Genomic DNA, 18,350 nt, shown 5'->3' on the forward strand with positions numbered 1-18,350 from the left:
TGTTGGAAAAAGATGCCATCTAGGACTTCCATTGCTGGAGAAGAGAAGTCAATGCTTGACTTCAAAGCTTCAAAGGACAGGCTGACTCTCTTGCTAGGGAGTAATGCAGCTGGTGACTTTAAGTTGAAGCCGGTGCTCATTTACCATTCCAAAAATCCTAGGGCCTTGAGAATTATCTAAATCTACCCTGCCTGTGCTCTGTAAATGGAATGACAAAGCCTGGATGACAGCACATCTGTTTATAGCACGGTTTACTGACTATTTGAAGCCCACTGTTGAGAACTATTGTTGAGAGAAAAAGATTGGTTTGAAAGTATTACTGCTCATTGACAATGCACCTGGTCACCCAAAAGCTCTGCTGGAGATGTACAAGGAAATTCTTGTTGTTTTCTTGCCTGCTGACACAACATCCATTCTGTAGCCCATGGATCAAGGAGTAATTTCAACTCTCAAGTTTTATTATTTAAAAAATACATTTCATAAGGTTCAGCTGCTATATAGATAGTGATTTCTCTGATGGATTTGGGCAAAGTAAATAGAAAAACTTAGGGAAAGGATGCGCCATTCTAGATGCCGGGAAGAACACTCATGATTCAGGAAGAAGGTCAAAGTGTCAACATTAACAGGAGTTTGCAAGAAGTTGATTCCAACCCTCATGGATGACTTTAAGGGGTTCAAGCCTTCAATGTAGGAAGTAATTACACATATGGTGGAAATAGCAACAGAACTAGGATTAGAAGTGGAGCCTGAAGATGTGACTGGATTGCTGCAATCTCATAAAACTTGAATGGATGAGGAGTTGCTTTTAATGAATGAGCAAAGAACATGGTTTCTTGAGGTAGAATCTAGTCCTGGTGAAGATGCTGTGAGCATTATTCAAATGGCAACAAAGGATTTAGAATATGACTTAAACTTAGTTGAAAAAGGAGCAGCGGGTCTGAGAGGATAGATTACAGTTTTGAAAGAAGTTCTACTGTGGATGAAATACTATCACACAACACTGCATGCTACAGAGTAGTTATTGGTGAAAAGAAGAGTCAGTTGATGAGGCAGACTTTATTGTTGTCTTATTTTACGCAATTGCACAGCCACCTCATCGATTAGCAACCTCCATCCTGATCAGTCAGCAGCCATCAGCCATGGAGGCAAGACCCTCCATCAGCAAAAAGATTAAGACTCTCCGAAGGCTCAGATGATCATTAACATTTTTTAGCAATAAAACTATTTTAAATTAAGGTAGGTACATTGTTATTTTAGACATAATGCTATTGCACTTAATAGACTACAATGTAATGTAAATCTATAACTTTTATATGCACTGAGGAACCAAAAAATTTGTGTGACTCACATATTCACTTTATTATGGTGGTCTGGAACCAAATCCACAATATCTCCAGGGTAGGCCTGTGTGTGTCTTTTGACTATAACCATGTTCGTGAATGTGAAGTAGTATCTCCTTGTGGTTTTCATTTGACTTCCCCAATGATTAAGGATGTTGATCTGTGTTCATGGGCTTATTGGCCATTTGTATATCTTTGAAGAAATGTGTATTCAGATCCTATGCCCATTTAACGTTTTTTAAAAATTGTTGAGTTGTAAGAGTTCTTTAGATATTCTAGATACAAATTCCTTACCATATACATGATTTGCAAAATTTTTCTTCCATCCCATGCTATGCATTGTTTTTTCACTTCTTTTCTTTTTTCTTTTCTTTTCTTTTCGTTTCATTTCATTCCGTTTCGTCTCATTTCTTTTTTACGAGACGGGGTTTCGGCCAGGCGCGGTGGCTCACGCTTGTAATCCCAGCACTTTGGGAGGCCAAGGCGGGTGGATCATGAGGTCAGGAGATCGAGGCCATCCTGGCTAACATGGTGAAACCCCGTCTCTACTAAAAAATACAAAAAATTAGCCGGGCGTGGTGGCGGGCGCCTGTAGTCCCAGCTACTCGAGCGGCTGAGGCAGGAGAATGGCGTGAACCCCAGAGGCAGAGCTTGCAGTGAGCCGAGATTGCACCACTGCACTCCAGCCTGGGTGACAGAGCCAGACTCCGTCTAAAAAAAAAAAAAAAAAAAAAGATGGGGTTTCACCATGTTGGCCAGGCTGGTCTCGAACTCCTGACCTCAGGTGATCTGCCCACCTCAGCCTGCCAAAGTGCTGGGATTACAGGCAGGAGCCACTGCACCCGGCCTCACTTTCTTGATGGTGTTCTTTGAAGTACAAAGTTTTTAATTTTAATGAAGTCTAATGTATCTGTTTCCTTTGTTAGTTGTGCTCTTGGTTTGATATCTAGAAACCATTGCCTAATGCATAATGATGAAGATTTATACCTGTGTTTTCTATTAAGAGTTTTTAGGCTGGACGCAGTGGCTCACACCTGTAATCCCAGCACTTTGGGAGGCCGAGGCAGGCAGATCACGAGGTCAGGAGTTCGAGCCTGGCCAACATGGTGAAAGCCTGTCTCTACTAAAAATACAAAAATTAGCTGGGCATGGTGGTGGGCACCTGTAATCCCAGCTACTTGGGAGGCTGAGGCAGGAGAATCACTTGAACCTGGGAGGGGGAGGTTGCAGTGAGCCAAGATTACATCATTGCACTTTAGCCTGGGTGACAAGAGTGAGACTCCATCTCAAAAAAAAAAAAAAAAAAAAAAAAAAAAAGTTTAGTAGCTTTAGCACTTACATTTAGGTTTATGACCTATATTGAGTTAATTTTTATACATGGTAGAGGTCTAACTTCATTCCTTTTCACCTGGATGTTTATTTGTCCCAGGAGCATTTGTTAAAAAGACTACTTTTTCTTCATTCATTTATTTTGGCATCCTATTAAAAATCAGTTTACTATAAATTTGAAAGGTTATTTCTGGACTTTCAATTCAATGATTTTTTTTTTTTTTTTTCAGACAGGGTCTCACTCTGTTGCCCAGGCTGGCGTGCAGTAGCATGATCATGGCTTATTGTAGCCTTGACCTCCTAGGCTCAAGCAATCCTACCACCTCAGTCTCCTGGGTAGCTGAGACTACAGCCATGTGCCACCACACCCAGTTAATTTTTTAATCTTTTGTAGAGATGGGGTCTCACCATGTTGCCTAAGCTGATCTCAAACCGTTGGCTTTAGACATAGTTTTACTTCTTTTTATCTGGGTGCTTTGTATTTCTTTTTCTGGACTAATTGCTTTGGCTAGAATCTCTAATATAGTATAGAAGTGGCAAGGGCAGAGAATCTTTTCTTACAGCTATTCGTATACTGATAAAATTAAGTACTTTATTAATTAACCCCATCTTCTAACCCATCTGTTGCAGCTGGTTGGGGATTTAGAAGAGGGCTTGGCCTAAAGAGTGAGAGGTGAGGGGAGAGGCCAATAACAGGTTTTTTGGGGACTTGGCCCTAGAGAATTGCATGTTTTTACATTTTTTTTCCAAATGCTGTTGATGAGGTTGAAGCTGTCCCTCCCCAGAGCAGTGGTCAAAAGCCTGGAGACAGAGAGGTTCACACATTAAGTATAAGGCTGTTTTAGTGAGTCCTGAGCTCTCCATCTGCCAAGCCCTCTTCTAAGTGCAGTCTGCAAATCTAGCTGCACACCTGCCACATGACAGCCTGTGTCCATGCAGTTACTGTTCTTGGTTAAAAATCTGAAGTTTCATGAATCTGACAATTTAGAATATGTTCTTGGTTAAAAATCTAAAGTTTCATGAATCTGACAATTTAGAATCTGTTTTGGGGTCAGTATGGCAATTCATACCATGAGTTAGGAAAATGTTCATATATACCTTGACCCTTTAATCTGACATCTGGGAATTTATTTATTGGAAATAATCCCAAAGAGGAATAAAATAAAAGCAAAAAAACAAGAGTCTTTGGTGATGAGGAAAAATCAAGACTAATTTACACAATTTAAATGTCCAGCAGTACTGCTGTCATAAAGTGTAGTTTTATATATTTATTTCTAAATATCTTATATTTGGAGTGTAATATGGTTACCTAAAATGACTATATAAAACCACCGAAAAGTATTTACTAAATAATGCTAAGTGACAAAAAGAACATAAAATTGTAGATACACAGATTATGATGGTATTACGGTTCTGAAGGTATAGAAATAGTTTGGTAAGGGAACATGAAGAAATTAAAATACTATTGCATAAGAGTGACATATAGTTGTAGGTAATATTATTAAATTGTTCATAAATCATTTCCCAGAGTGTTTTGTTAGTAAAAATATAACATAATCACAATACTAATCTGGTTAAAAACTGAATTGTGTCACGATAGCAGCACCTGTTTTACAGCATTGGAAAAGTCTCTCTAATACATGATAGCAGGCATTTAAACTGAATCATTTCAAAATAATGATGATTTCAAATTCTTATTTTTAAAGAAAATAATTTCAGCTATTTCATAATTTTTTCTGGTAGAAAATACAGAAAAGTACATATATATTTTTAAAAACACTCAATTCTATCACAGAGATAACTACTATTAACATATTGGTCTATACCTTTGCAATATTTTTTCTGTCTATATATTTACATTTATATATTTTTCCATAATGAAGAATCTGAAGTTTAGATTATTTTGTAACCTTTGTTTTTGTTTTTGTTTTTGAGACGGAGTCTCACTCTGTTGCCCAGGCTGAAGTGCAATGGCACGATCTCGGCTCACTGCAACCTCTGCCTCCTGGGTTCAAGCGATTCTGCTGCCTCCCACCTGGGTTCAAGCTACTCCCAAGTAGCTGGGATTACAGGCACCCGCCATCGTGTCTGGCTAATTTTTTTATTTCTGTAGAGACTGGGTTTCACCATGTTGGCCAGGCTAGTCTTGAACTCCTTTCCTCGGGTGATCCACCCGCCTCGGCCTCCCAAAGTGCTGGGATTACAGGTATGAGCCACTGCTCCCGGCTGTAACCTTTGTTTTTATCAGAAAAGTTGATGATGCACATTTTCAGATGAGTATGCCATTCAGACTTCCCCTTTAGTCAACTCGTTCCGAGGTGCCTGGAATGGGATAAAACAAATGCACTTACTGATTTTTTCCCCCCTTTGCTGTAGAAATTGGCGTGTTAGCCAAGGCTTTCATTGACCAAGGGAAACTCATCCCAGATGATGTCATGACTCGGCTGGCCCTTCATGAGCTGAAAAATCTCACCCAGTATAGCTGGCTGTTGGATGGTAAGTGGAGTCTCCTGAGCATTTCACCTGCCCAAAATAATGAGTGCTGGCAGGAGAATGAGCATTTCATTGGCTTCAGACAGACGTCAAGGATGGTGGTTTGGGGAGAGGAGTGCTTGGGACTATCCTGAAACCAGTCATCTTCTCTGGGACCAGTTCTATATCCAAATGGAAAGAGGGAAGTGAACTGCATGATTTCTAAGCTCCCTTCAGATGTAACTTTAGTTCCTTTCCCTTTTCTTTGAGAATATTTTGTGATGTGGGAGGATCACCACAGAAGAAGCAAGACCCAAGAGTAATTTACAATAAGCTGTAAACTTTCCCTAGCCAGAGGTGTGGCAGAATCCTTGAGGGTACGTTGATTTTTAGTTTTGTTAATATAGAGAGGACACAAAAGAGGTTTGTTTCAGTTGATCCTGAGCTCTCACTAAAACTAGGATAAACTTGGGATAAGCCTTTTCTTCAAGAAGATCTGAGTCATAATACCCTTTTTTGGAAGAGGATAGCTAATCTAGTCTTCTCTCCTACTCAACCCCATTCACCCACCTTCGCACACAGGCATGCGTGCACTCAGTGCTGCCCTTGCCAAGCCCTGCAGCCCTGACTTGCTTGCTTTATCTAAGAAGGTTCTGAAGTCCTTGTCCTTGTGGAAAGTACATTCTAGTAGAAGGCAAGTAGTAAACAAGTAAGCAAAAACTTGGATAAGCCCAGATACAAGTGCTCAGAGGTAAATTAGAAGTTGATGTGGGCCCGAGGCAGTGGCTCACACCTTTAATTCCAGCACTTTGGGAGGCCGAGGTGGGCAGATCACCTAGGTCAGGAGTTCGAGACCAGCCTGGCCAACATGGTGAAACCCCATCTCTACTAAAAATACAAAAATTAGCCGGGCATGATGGCGCACACCTGTAACCCCAGCTACTCGGGAGGCTGAGACAGGGGAATTGCTTGAACCGGGAGGCAGAGGCTACAGTGAACCGAGATCACGCCACTGCACTCCAGCCTGGGTGACAGAGTGAGATTCTGTCTCAGAAAAAGAAAAAGAAGTTGATGTGAACAGAGAGTAATGTAGTGGAGAAGTAGGCACTTTTTTTTTTTTTTTTTAATTGAGATAGCGTCTGGCTCTGTTGCCCAGGCTGGAGTGCGATGGTGCAATCTCCTCTCACTGCAACCTCCTCCTCCTCAGTTCAAGTGATTCTCCTGCCTCAGCCTCCTGAGTAGCTGGGATTACAGGTGCCCACCACCACACGTGGCTAATTTTTGTATTTTTAGTAGAGATAGGGTTTCACTATGTTGGCCAGACTGGTCTCAAACTCCTGGCCTCAAGTGATCTGCCCACCTCAGCCTCCAAAAGTGCTGGGATTACAAGTATGAGCCATCGCACCTGGCGTCTTCTCCTTTTTGAAACAAAATATGTTGCATGGTTTAGAATTCAAAATTTTGTTTTAAAAAGTTTAATGAAAAGTCTTGCTTCTTTATGAGGTGGAAGGGGCTGGAAAACATTCCGGTTTGTGGGAGGTCTTGAGGAATGAGTAGGATTACACGGGTGGAGAGACAGGTTATCTTTGGCAGCAGGAACAAGGTAAACTAAGGTAGGCTGGTGATGCTGCCCAGGAAAGGGCCATCATTTCTCCCAAATCCAGGTTTCCTGGGTATAGTTTTAGTCATTGTCATTGTCACTTTAGCACATTGTAAGGTCTAGGTCACTGGCAAATTTTTCCACATTTCATTGTTAACAAGAAAATGTAATTTTTCAGACAATATCTTTGTTCTAACAAATTATGCATGTGCAGTTTTAACCTTTGTCACTTTTTTTTTTTTGGAGACAGTGTCTTGCTCTGTCACCAGGCTGCAGTGCAGTGGGGTCATCATGGCTTATTGCAGCCTTGACCTCCTGAACTCAGGCGATCCTCCTGCCTCAGCCTCTTGAGTAGCTGGGACCATAGGCATGCACCACCACGCCCTGCTAATTTTGTTGTCATTGTTATTTATAGAGAAGGGGTCTTGCTATACTGCCCAGGCTGGTCTCAAACTCCTGGACTCAAGCAGTCCTCCTCCTGCCTTAGCCTCTCAAAGTGCCGAGATTACAGGTGTGAGCAACCATGCCTGGCCTAACTTTTGTCATTTTTGAAAATATATAATTTCTACTAATTTTAATTTTTTTCTGGTATTCTGGACAAAATGTCCTTAGTAACAACATTGCAAAGTCAAAAGTTTGTGATCAAAGTATTATTTTAAATTCCCTAGTATGCTTGGGTGTATTTCTGAATTTACTCCTCAGGTACATTTGCCTGTCTCTCTGTTTCTGAACCACATTGTTTAGCTATGTAACACATCTGTTTATCTGTTAGGGTTTTGTCCTTTTGCATTAATAGTTTTCCTTTAGCTGGACTTTAGTTTCATTTTGTCATATTTCAGAAATAGCCTCTGGAGTGTTTGTTTGTTTGTTTTTGAGAAAGAGTCTTGCTCTGTCACCCAGGCTGGAGTGCAATGGTGTAGGATCTTGGTTCACTGCAACCTCCCCTCCCGGATTCAAGCGATTCTCCCACCTCAGCCTCCCAACTAGCTGGGATTACAGGCACCTGCCATCATGCCCGGCTAATTTTTGTATTTTTGTAGAGATGGGATTTCACTATGTTGGCTAGGCTGGTCTTGAACTCCTGACCTCAGGTGATCCGCCCTCCTCGGCCTCCCAAAATGCTGGGATTACAGGCGTAAGCCACTGGGCCCGGCCAGCCCCTGGAATTTGAGTGAAGATCATGAGTTCAGTTTGAGTTTAAAGGCAGGAAAAGTCCTGTGTCCCTGTAAGAGGTAGCAGGCAGGAGGAATTCTTTGTTATTTGGGTGATGGTCAGCCTTTTGTTCTATTCAGACCTTAAAATTGATTAGATAAGGCCCACCCATATTAAGAAGGGCAATGTACTTTGTCAGTCTGCCTATTTACATGATAATTGAATAAGAAAAGCAGCCTGACAGATATACCCAGCATAATATTTGCCAAATATCTGGGCACTCATGCCCTAGTCAAGTTGACAGGTAACCATTACAGTTGCACTGCAGCTGTGATCAGCCTGCCTGGTGAGCCTCATTCCTTTTGTTCAGATTGTCCAACATTAATTCTTTCTTTTTCTTTCTTCTCTTGCCACCTGCCCCCCACCCCCACCCCGTACTTCCTTTCTTTTTTCTTTTTATTTTTTACTTTATAAAGGTTTTCCAAGGACACTTCCACAGGCAGAAGCCCTAGATAGAGCTTATCAGATTGACACAGTGATCAACCTGAATGTGCCCTTTGAGGTCATTAAACAACGCCTTACTGCTCGCTGGATTCATCCCGCCAGTGGCCGAGTCTACAACATTGAATTCAACCCTCCCAAAACTGTGGTGAGTAGTTGTTGTGGAATTGTCACATAGCAGACTGTCCCTGAGTCCTCTTGCCCTAACAGACATAAGTTTAGTGAACTTGGAAATCCTCTGACTGACCAAAACTCCTGAGGGTATATTCTCAGGTTACTTGGTATAGTTGACTGATCTAGTCCACTGAGCTTGGTGCTAAAGGTGCCCCAGGAGCAACAGGGGTTTGTTACTCATTCAAAAACATTTGTTGATTTCCTACTCTGCCAAGGAGTGTGTTAGGAGTTGGGCTGATAGAGGTTCATGACACGTTGGTTTATTTAGGACTTGCAGTTGAAATCCCCAGTTTATAGCTGAATCTTTTTGAATATATATGAACTTACTTAGAGGCTGCTTAGAAAACCTTTTACAGCCAACTGAGTCCTGCTAAATTAAAAAGAAAGAGGCCGGGTGCGGTGGCTCACGCTTGTAATCCCAACACTTTGGGAGGCCGAAGCGGGTGGATCACAAGGTCAAGAGATCGAGACCATCCTGGATAACACGGTGAAACCCTGTCTCTACTAAAAATACAAAAAAATTAGCCAGGCGTAGTGGCGGACGCCTGTAGTCCCAGCTACTTGGGAGGCTGAGGCAGGAGAATGGCATGAACCTAGGAGGCGGAGCTTGCAGTGAGCCGAGATCGCGCCACTGTACTCCAGCCTGGGCGACTGTGCGAGACTCTGTGTCAAAAGAAAAAAAAAAAAAAGAAAAGGTTTTACTCTAAGGCTAAAGTGACTGATAACTGTGGAAATGAAACTGGCGTCCCCTGTTTCTGTTGGAATGATCTGTCTTGAAGTTGGATTCCATTTATTTGAAAGTTAGCACATTTTTGTGCTTGGCAGTTGCACAGAGATGTCTGTTTAAAAATAATTGAACTGCTTATGAAAATATCCTTTGGAAATATGATACCTGATACTAGTCTCTTCTAATCCTGTTTAGGGCATTGATGACCTGACTGGGGAGCCTCTCATTCAGCGTGAGGATGATAAACCAGAGACGGTTAACAAGAGACTAAAGGCTTATGAAGACCAAACAAAGCCAGTCCTGGAATATTACCAGTGAGTTTCTGCTTTTCAGAACTTCTCTTGCATAATGGTGCACTAAGTCTAGTATTGATTTTCCTTCCTCTACAGCTGAAATGCTAAAATGCCGAACGACCCAGTTCACATGGGCTTAAGTAATGAAGGAAATACATTAGCTTGTGTAACAGAAGTCCAGAAGGTAGGTTGGGCTTCAGTCCCACCTGGGTTTGATCAGTGTAGCCGTTCTCTTGGTTTTGCCTTCCTGTGTGTGTATTGGCTTGTCCTTAGGCTTCCTGCATGGTAGCAGGCATTTGCAGAAACAGCCAGGGCTTCCTCTTCTATGAAGGGCTGAGGGGTAACCTTTCCTCCAGTGAATAGAAGCCCAGAGCACCACTCCGATGGAGCCAACTTGAACTGCAGTCAGGGAATGCCTGGCACTAACTGTTACAGGCTTGGGTTACTGTCTACTGCAGAACCAGTCATTGGGGTGGGAAGGATTACACTGATTACACTGACTAGTCCACATCTAGAGTTGGTGGTGTGACAGTCTCACCCATACTGTGCTATGTGCAGATGTTCCACAATTTACAATGAAATTACATCCTGATAAATCCATTGTAATTTGAAAATACCAAGCACCATAACTTAGCCTGCCTTAAACGTGCTCAGAACACTTAGATTAGCCTACAGTTGGGCAAAATCATCTAACACAAAGCCTGTTTTGTAATAAAGTGTTGAATATCTCACATAATTTACTGAATATTGTACTGAAATTGAAAAGCAGAATGGTTGTACAGGTGCTCGAGGTACAATTTCTACTGAATGCATGTTGCTTTCGCACCATCATCATAAAGCTGAAAAATCCTGCATTGAACCATTGTAAGCTGGGAATTGTCGGTAGCGGAGGCAGGGCTGGAATGAATGCTGGGGAGGGAAACTTAATATTGCCCACCACATTTGCCAATACAGGTTGCTGTGGCGTGGAAGAATCTCAGATGGCAGTAATCCCTCAGACTATGTAATTGGCTAGCAGTCTTTAAAAGCTTACATTTTAACATTGTTTTGTCTGCTCTTGTTTTGTCTGCAACACGTATAGGAACTGTACTGAATGAGTATTTGACTTAGGCTAAGAAATAGTCCAGTTTTCTTACTGAACCTTCCTGCCTCCCCTTTCATTTATGTACTTACTGAATACCGATCCTGATCAACGCAGAACAGTATCTTGGGCAGAACACAGACTCTGGAGCTAGAATACCTAAGTTCAAGTCCCAGCTTACCATCTTCACCTTCACCTTCTGCTTAACCTCTGCCTATTGTTTCCTCTATAAATTAGGGAAGAGAATAAAGGTTTGAAAGATTAATATGGGTAACTCTTAGAACTGTGCCTGACACATAGAGAGCACTATAGAAATGTTGGCTATTGTTATTGCTGTTGTAATAGGGTATGTATGCAGTAAAAATCTGAAGCAATAGTTTCCAAACGGTTATTTATTTATTTATTTTAGAGACAGGGTCTCACTCTGTCACCCAGGTTGGAGTGCAGTGGTTCTATCGTAGTTCACTGCAGCCTTGAACTCCTGGGCTCAAGCAATTCTCCTGTCTCAGCCTCCCAAGTAGGCAGGACTATAGGCCCGTGCCACCAGACCTGGCCAATTAAAAAAATTTTTTTAGAGCTGGGGCTCTTGCCATGTTGCACAGGCTAGTCTCAAACTCCTGGCTTCAGGCAACCCTCCTGCCTCCACCTCCCAAAGCATTGGGATTACAGGTGTGAGCCACAATGCCTGGCCTTTCAAACCATTGTAATTGTTTCTGGAGCATAAAATTACAAGGTTGGCAAACCATTTTTTATAGTAGCTGTTACTATAATTTTGTCATTTGTTTAATGAGGCTGGTTCTGAAAATTACCGTCTCTTTTGCCCTAGGCAAGCTATTTAACCTCCATACCACAGATCCCTTATTTGTAAAATCAGGTAATATTAAATAGCATCTGCTTTATAGGGTTGTTAAAGGAATTAAGTGAGAGATCCTGGAAAGTCCTACAACAGCCCTGGTGTCTGTTAAATCATTCGTTGTCAGCAATTATTGTTTACTCTCTTGACACTGTGCTAGGCCCTTGGTCCACATGGACAATTAGATCCAGTCCCTGTCAGGCTCCAAGAAGCTGTGTATGTGGGTGAGGTGGGGAGCTGGGTAAACAGTATTTATTATACAGTGTGATATGTGCTTATATTAACTAAGAACCTAATTCACACCAGCTTAAGCAAAAGGGGAATTTGTTGGTAATTTAACTAAAAAGTCAAAGATAGATGGGTGGGTCCAGGTGTTCAAAAACACCTATCATCAGGCCTCTGTCACTCAGCTCCATTGTCCTGTGCTGGCTTCAGTCTCAGGTGTGCCCTCCCTGTGTAGCAGCCCCTCAACTTTCCAGTTTACCTCCTACCAGTCAGAAACCCCAGCAGCAAAGAGACTCTTTTGCCAGCAAAAGTCTTGGGGTTGGCACCAATTAGCTCTGATCATGTCCATCCTTGAAGATGGGGAGTGGGGACAGTCTCTCCTGAACCTCGTCGACTGAGTTTGGTGGAGAGGTTGTTTCCCAAAAGTAACCAGAGGAAGGGAGAATGCATTGTTGCTGGGCGGATAACACCACCACTGCAAGGCTATGAATGATAATCCCCCAAAGCAGTGAAGTACCAGGGGTTGTTGGGATTTGTTCTGTCAAAATATCAAAATATGTGAAGGGGCCTGGGACAGTGGCTTATGCCTGTAATCCCAGCACTTTGGGAGGCTAAGGCAGGAGGATCCAAGAGGCAGGAATTCAAGATCAGCATGGGCAACATGGTGAAACTCTGTCTCTACAAAACATAAAAAAAAATTAGCCAGGCATGGTGGCACATGCCTATAGTCCCAGCTACTGGGGAGTCTGAGGTCAGAGGATTGCTTGAACCCAGCAGGTTGAGACTGCAGTGATCTATGATTGCACCACTGCAGTCCAGAGCGCGGGTGTCAGAGTGAGACCCTGTCTTAAAAAAAAAAAAAAAAAGTAGTAAGGGAAGTTGAGGAAGGCTGTGAAGATGAAGTGAATGACACGGGTCCCTGTCTTAGGAGATATTTTAGAAGTCTTTCTAGGCTGCTTCTGGCTTTTGCTGCCTCTTGCCGTTAATTCAAGCTTTTCTTTTCTTCCTTTCTTTCTTTCTTTCTTTCTTTCTTTCTTTCTTTCTTTCCTTCTTTCTCTTTCTCTCTTTCTTTTCTTTTCTTTTCTTTTCTTTTCTTTTCTTTTCTTTTTTTCTTGACAGAGTCTCACTCTCTCTCAGGTTGGAGTGCAGTGGTGCCATCCCAGCTCACTGCAGCCTCCACATCCCAGGTTCCAGCGATTCTCATGCCTCAGCCTCCCCAGTAGCTAGGACTACAGGTGCGTGCCACCACGCCCTGCTAATTTTTGTATTTTTAGTAGAGACGGGGTTTCGCCATGTTGGCGAGGCTGGTCTTGAACTTCTGACCTCAAGTGATCCACCCTCCTTGGCCTCCCAAAGTGCTGGGATTACAGACGTGAGCCACTACACCTGGCCTAATTCAGTCTTTTCATTCTCAGCTCCCACACATAGAACTCTGGGGAGACTTGACTGAAAACTGAAAGTTTATTTGCAAGAATGTTAGTAATAGTCAGCATTGTTACTTAAAAATGCTGACAGTTGTATTGTTGGTTGTTTTAAAAAAACCTCTTAGCTGTGGGACATTATAGAGTAATTGGTCTGTGTTTCCAAACAACATGATGCCTTTACTCTTTGGAGGACCAATTGTTGAAGCTGGTTCCATTTTGTTACACAGAAATTAAAATGACAAATATTCACCCACGATTTAGGATCGAATAGGCGTCTGCAATTGTGCCCTTTAGGATCGAATAGGCGTCTGCAATTGTGCCCTCAGTAATTAACCCACTTGTGACACTGGCTTGATTTTTAAAGTGGCTCTTCAAGAGGCTTACAACAGTTTAGAAGCTTGTTCCCTGGCCGGGCGCGGTGGCTCACGCTTGTAATCCCAGCACTTTGGGAGGCCGAGGCGGGCGGATCACAAGGTCAGGAGATCGAGACCACGGTGAAACCCCGTCTCTACTAAAAAATACAAAAAATTAGCCGGGCGTGGTGGCGGGCGCCTGTAGTCCCAGCTACTCGGAGAGGCTGAGGCAGGAGAATGGCGTGAACCCGGGACGCGGAGCTTGCAGTGAGCCGAGATTGCGCCACTGCACTCCAGCCTGGGTGAAAGAGCAAGACTCCGTCTCAAAAAAAAAAAAAAAAAAAAAAAAAAGAAGCTTGTTCCCTTGAAAGCTGTACCAGGTGCCGGTGAATTTAGAAGCAGAGGGTTTCTAATATCCCAAGAATGCTGTATTTGCATAATTTCCCTCCTTAGCATATGTTTCTTACCGAGAAAACAGTGAGTGTTATTTAAGTTAACTGTAGCAAATTTTATGAGGTGTCAAGAAAAGAATGCTTCTGTCCTTAGTGAAACCCCTGAAAACCTAGTAAGAAGGGCTACAGAGGTATGAGGGATCCTGTTTTCACAAAGTAATAAACCAGAGTTCTTAGGTTGTCCTTATGCAGCCTTTAAACCAGTGCATATGTGTGTAGGTGTATATGTGTAGGCGTATATGTGTAGGTGTGTATATGTGTAGGTGTGTATATGTGTAGGTGTACGCATGGGCTAGAGGAGGGGTGTTAGCAAGAGGAAGGCCAGAATCTCTGGAGGGAATCTGTGTGGCTTGAAAAGCAACCCCAGGATTCTGATCTCACTCCTCACCATATTATCCACAGGAAACTGGAGTAAATAAAGTAGACTTTGGCTGCTGGTCTAGTGACAAGCTAGACATATCTGCCTGGGAAGAAATGAAGACAGTCAACAGGAAACCCAATAAAACCAACACTTTTTTTTCCCCTTTCTGTTAATATTCAGAAGAGTGGAATAGAGGAGAAAATAAATGTTGGCCTAGGCAAAAAGGAAAGATACTCAAGTATTAGAAAGTAGCTTTTGCAAAGGAGTAAGTAGAAAAAAAAAGCTGACGGGTGTTCTGGTATCTTATAGGTTCTGTTTGGAAATGTACTACGAACTTGGTGATTTGGGCTAAGTTACATTACAAAGGGATGATTTTATTAGTAAAATAAGAAAATTTGAGCTTTGGAAAGGATTAAACGAACTATAATATGTAAAGCATGTAGCACAGCCTTTGACACACAGTGCATGTTCAATAAATAAAATAAATGATAGGTGCTGTTATTTTTTTAAGCACCCATTTTTGTAAGCCGGAGAGCACAACTGAAACTAAAACCTAAATTTTCCGATGCCCAGCCAAGTGCCTTTCTCTCCTGATTACACAAACCTATGCTTACCAAGACTCCTATGTCTACATTGTCATCATTTACAGAAAGGCTTTGAAAGAGCTTATTAGGAAGACTCAGACCTCTGTTTGTTTGTTTTGGTTTTGTTTCATCTTTAGGAAAAAAGGGGTGCTGGAAACATTCTCCGGAACAGAAACCAACAAGATTTGGCCCTATGTATATGCTTTCCTACAAACTAAAGTTCCACAAACAAGCCAGAAAGCTTCAGTTACTCCATGAGGAGAAATGTGTGTAACTATTAATAGTAAGATGGGCAAACTTCCTAGTCCTTGCATTTAGAAGCTGCTTTTCCTAAGACTTCTAGTATGTATGAATTCTTTGAAAATTTTATTACTTTTATTTCTACTGATTTTATTCTGGATGCTAAGGATGTGCAAAATGATTCGGATACTAAGATTCATCCTTTGAAATCATCCAGTGTGTTGTATGCAGTTATCCTCAAAAACATCAGCGATGTCTGAACTTTTAAAACATGTTAGAGCAAAATTAAAAGAGCATTTGGTAGTAATCTAACTTTTTGTTCAGTTAACAAGTGGTTGATAAAGTTTCCATATTTTTCTGGAAAAGTTAAAAAAAGTTACATGTCATTTGGAGAAAATACGTAATCAGAAATTTTTGCATAGATTGATGCCAAAAAAGACATTTCCAGCATTATGGAACATGGTGAGACACTATATAAAATTCCAGAAAGAAAGCAACTGGATTTACAGATTTATTGTGAGACACAAATTCACTGCTGCCTTTACACTAAGAAATGTATATGTTAACCGTATATGCTCTATTTATTTTGTTGTTAAGCATATTTTCGGTTTACTCAATTTTCAATTTGCTATAAAAATGTATCAATTAGCATATAGAAAAATATTACTTTAAGATGACTTGTTTCCTTTGAAAATACCTATGTACTGAGGGTTATGATTTATGTCAAAAATTGACATAAGTGCTTTTACAAGCACCAAAGTTGAATGAATTTTCAACAAAATGTAATTAAAGTCTATGTTTTCAGATGTGACTCAGGTTAAGAAATGTGTTTTAGGATCTACTTGCTGGTTTTTCTTTTTGATCCAAATGTATGATCTGCCTGGATAAATAACAAGTTATAGTACCATCTCCCCCGCCAAAAAAAAAAAAGAAAAGAAAAAAGAGAAAACCCATGGCACTATGTAGATAAAGTAAGCATACTTTGTCGTTAGTAAATAGATGAGGCATGCCTGGGAAATGCACCCTTGGCATAAATAGCAATCAATCATAATTAGTTAAACAGGTGTACCAATAAAAAGAATTTACATGATAGGTTAACAAGGACCAGGAAAGTAAGTGAGTTTCCTGAAGGATGTTCCTGATCAATACCTGTTAGCATTCACTGCCACAATATTTTAAGGAGAAAGAACTCTATTGGTGTCATCTGAGCAGCCATTTAAAAATTGGAACCTAAAGGATGGTTGCTGATGTACTGTGTGGTCTGGTAGAAGTGGGGAAATATGAGAGGTGGAGGAAAAACTTGATTATGTCTTCCATGGCATATTTACTCTTACTTTACTTGGTGCCAAATCAAATGAAACAAGCCGTCTTACAAGCTGTTATTGCCTTTAAAAATCTGTTCCGTTTTTTTCCCAGGTACTTAAACTACAAGTGCCAGTAAGTGGTTCTTACGTATTTTGGGGGGAAAATTTTGTTTCCCTTTTCTTCTGATATTTAAAAAATTCATCGATCTTTCAAGATGAACCAAGGTTTTTTAAAAGAATTATAGTAAACACTTGATTCTTTATAAAACTCTCTATAATGCCTTATTTGAATGTTGATCTTATGTGCTTTCTAAAAAATGTTGTGAAATACCAAACTTACGGATTATCACTAGATTATCAAGCATACATTAGTCTTTATCAGAATAAAATGAAATTTCATAACTGTGGCTATTACTTTGTCCTTGGTCCTTCACAGGGCCTGCTCCATCCCACCTTCCTTTCTGCTGCCTGATGTCTCAATGGCTTCTGAATGACTGTTCTAATAAATGATCTTAAAACAGTCCATAGGCTGGTTTCAGTTCATGCAGTACTTCATCTCCTGCTATGGTAGCCATGCTGGCCTTCATGATACCCTTAGGGGATTTGGAAATCACAGTAAGGAGTGGAAGAACATGGCTATGAGAATTAAGACTTATTTCCTGTGACCATTCCCTCCCCACCCCCAAAACACTTAGCCCAAAGTTTTGCACATACATTCATTACTTTAGGAATGCATATGACTGTAATACAACTTTTTTCTTTATTTTTTCTAGACAGGGCCTCACTCTGTTGTCCAGACTGGAGTGCAGTGGCATAATTGGGTCACTGTAACGTTGAACTCCTGGGCTCAAGCAATTCTTCCACCTCAGCCTCCCAAGTAGCTGAAACTACAGGCATACACCACCATGCCTGGCTAATTTTATTTTTTGTAGAGACAATGTCTCGATATGTTGCCCAGGCTAGTCTCCTGGCCTCAGACAGTCTTCCCAAGTGCTTCTCAATTCAGCTTCCCAAGTGCTGAGATTACAGGTGTAAGCCACTGCTCCCACCCAAAAACATAATTCTGTAATGACCATCATTAAGATTTATGTACCACATGGAAATACATGTATGGAGTTGAATGCCATGGCTAGGAGAAACTACTATACTTTTGTTAAAAGCCAGTGAGAGGCTGGGCACAGTGGCTCACGCCTGTAATCCCAGCATTTTGGGAGGCCAAGGTGGGCGGATCACAAGGTCAGGAGATCGAGACCATCCTGGCTAACACAGTGAAACCCCGTCTCTACTAAAAATACAAAAAAAAAAAAAAAAATTAGCCGGGCGTGGTGGCGGGCGCCTGTAGTCCCAGCTACTCAGGAGGCTGAGGCAGGAGAATGGCGTGAACCTGGGAGGCAGAGGTTGCAGTGAGCCGAGATCGTGCCACTGCACTCCAGCCTGGGCAACAGAGGGAGACTCCGTCTCAAAAAAAGCCAGTGAGAACAGCACCTCAACCCATTTATTTTATAGAGTAAAAGTTATTTTGCTATACCTTTTGTAAGCAGAGTGTACTGTGGGAAATGCAAACTGGCAGTTGTTAGCACCATCCAGAAATTTCTGTCAGTTCCATTTCAAATAGTTTAAATACTGGCTCAAATTTCTAAACCCCACCTGGTGACTACTTTTCCCCCAGCTATATATAATGGCATTCTAGCAAGATATTTTGGATCCTCATAACTTGTGACAAAACTGCCCTATACTAACAGCAAATCATTGTAATTATAGATCTCAAGTTATGTTAAATTGCTATACTTGCAACCAACAGCAAGAATTTGTATTTTAGAATATGTTGTGTCTTCTCATTGACGAAAAAATAAAAATAAAAATAAAAATAAATCCTCAGGCCCTG

At 41.4% G+C, this 18,350-nt stretch overlaps 1 protein-coding gene across 3 annotated transcripts in view; it reads left to right on the forward strand.

The window, feature by feature from the left end:
* Positions 1-16,988, forward strand: part of AK3 (adenylate kinase 3) — a 34,794-nt gene extending 17,806 nt beyond the window's left edge. Inside the window, exons 2-5 of one of the 3 annotated variants that reach the window (XM_055294329.2) lie at positions 5,046-5,165; positions 8,370-8,542; positions 9,491-9,609; positions 15,059-16,988. In XM_055294329.2, coding sequence (XP_055150304.1) covers positions 5,046-5,165; positions 8,370-8,542; positions 9,491-9,609; positions 15,059-15,179 — 533 coding nt within the window. In that variant the 3' untranslated portion in view covers positions 15,180-16,988. Of the gene's footprint in view, positions 1-5,045; positions 5,166-8,369; positions 8,543-9,490; positions 9,610-14,378 lie in introns of all 3 variants that reach the window. The other 2 variants (XM_063609209.1, XM_055294330.2) reach the window with 2 other exon arrangements.
* Positions 16,989-18,350: the final 1,362 nt, after the last annotated feature.

The sequence above is a fragment of the Symphalangus syndactylus genome, chromosome 9 (genome assembly GCF_028878055.3).
Source record: "Symphalangus syndactylus isolate Jambi chromosome 9, NHGRI_mSymSyn1-v2.1_pri, whole genome shotgun sequence".
Lineage (NCBI taxonomy): Eukaryota > Metazoa > Chordata > Mammalia > Primates > Hylobatidae > Symphalangus > Symphalangus syndactylus.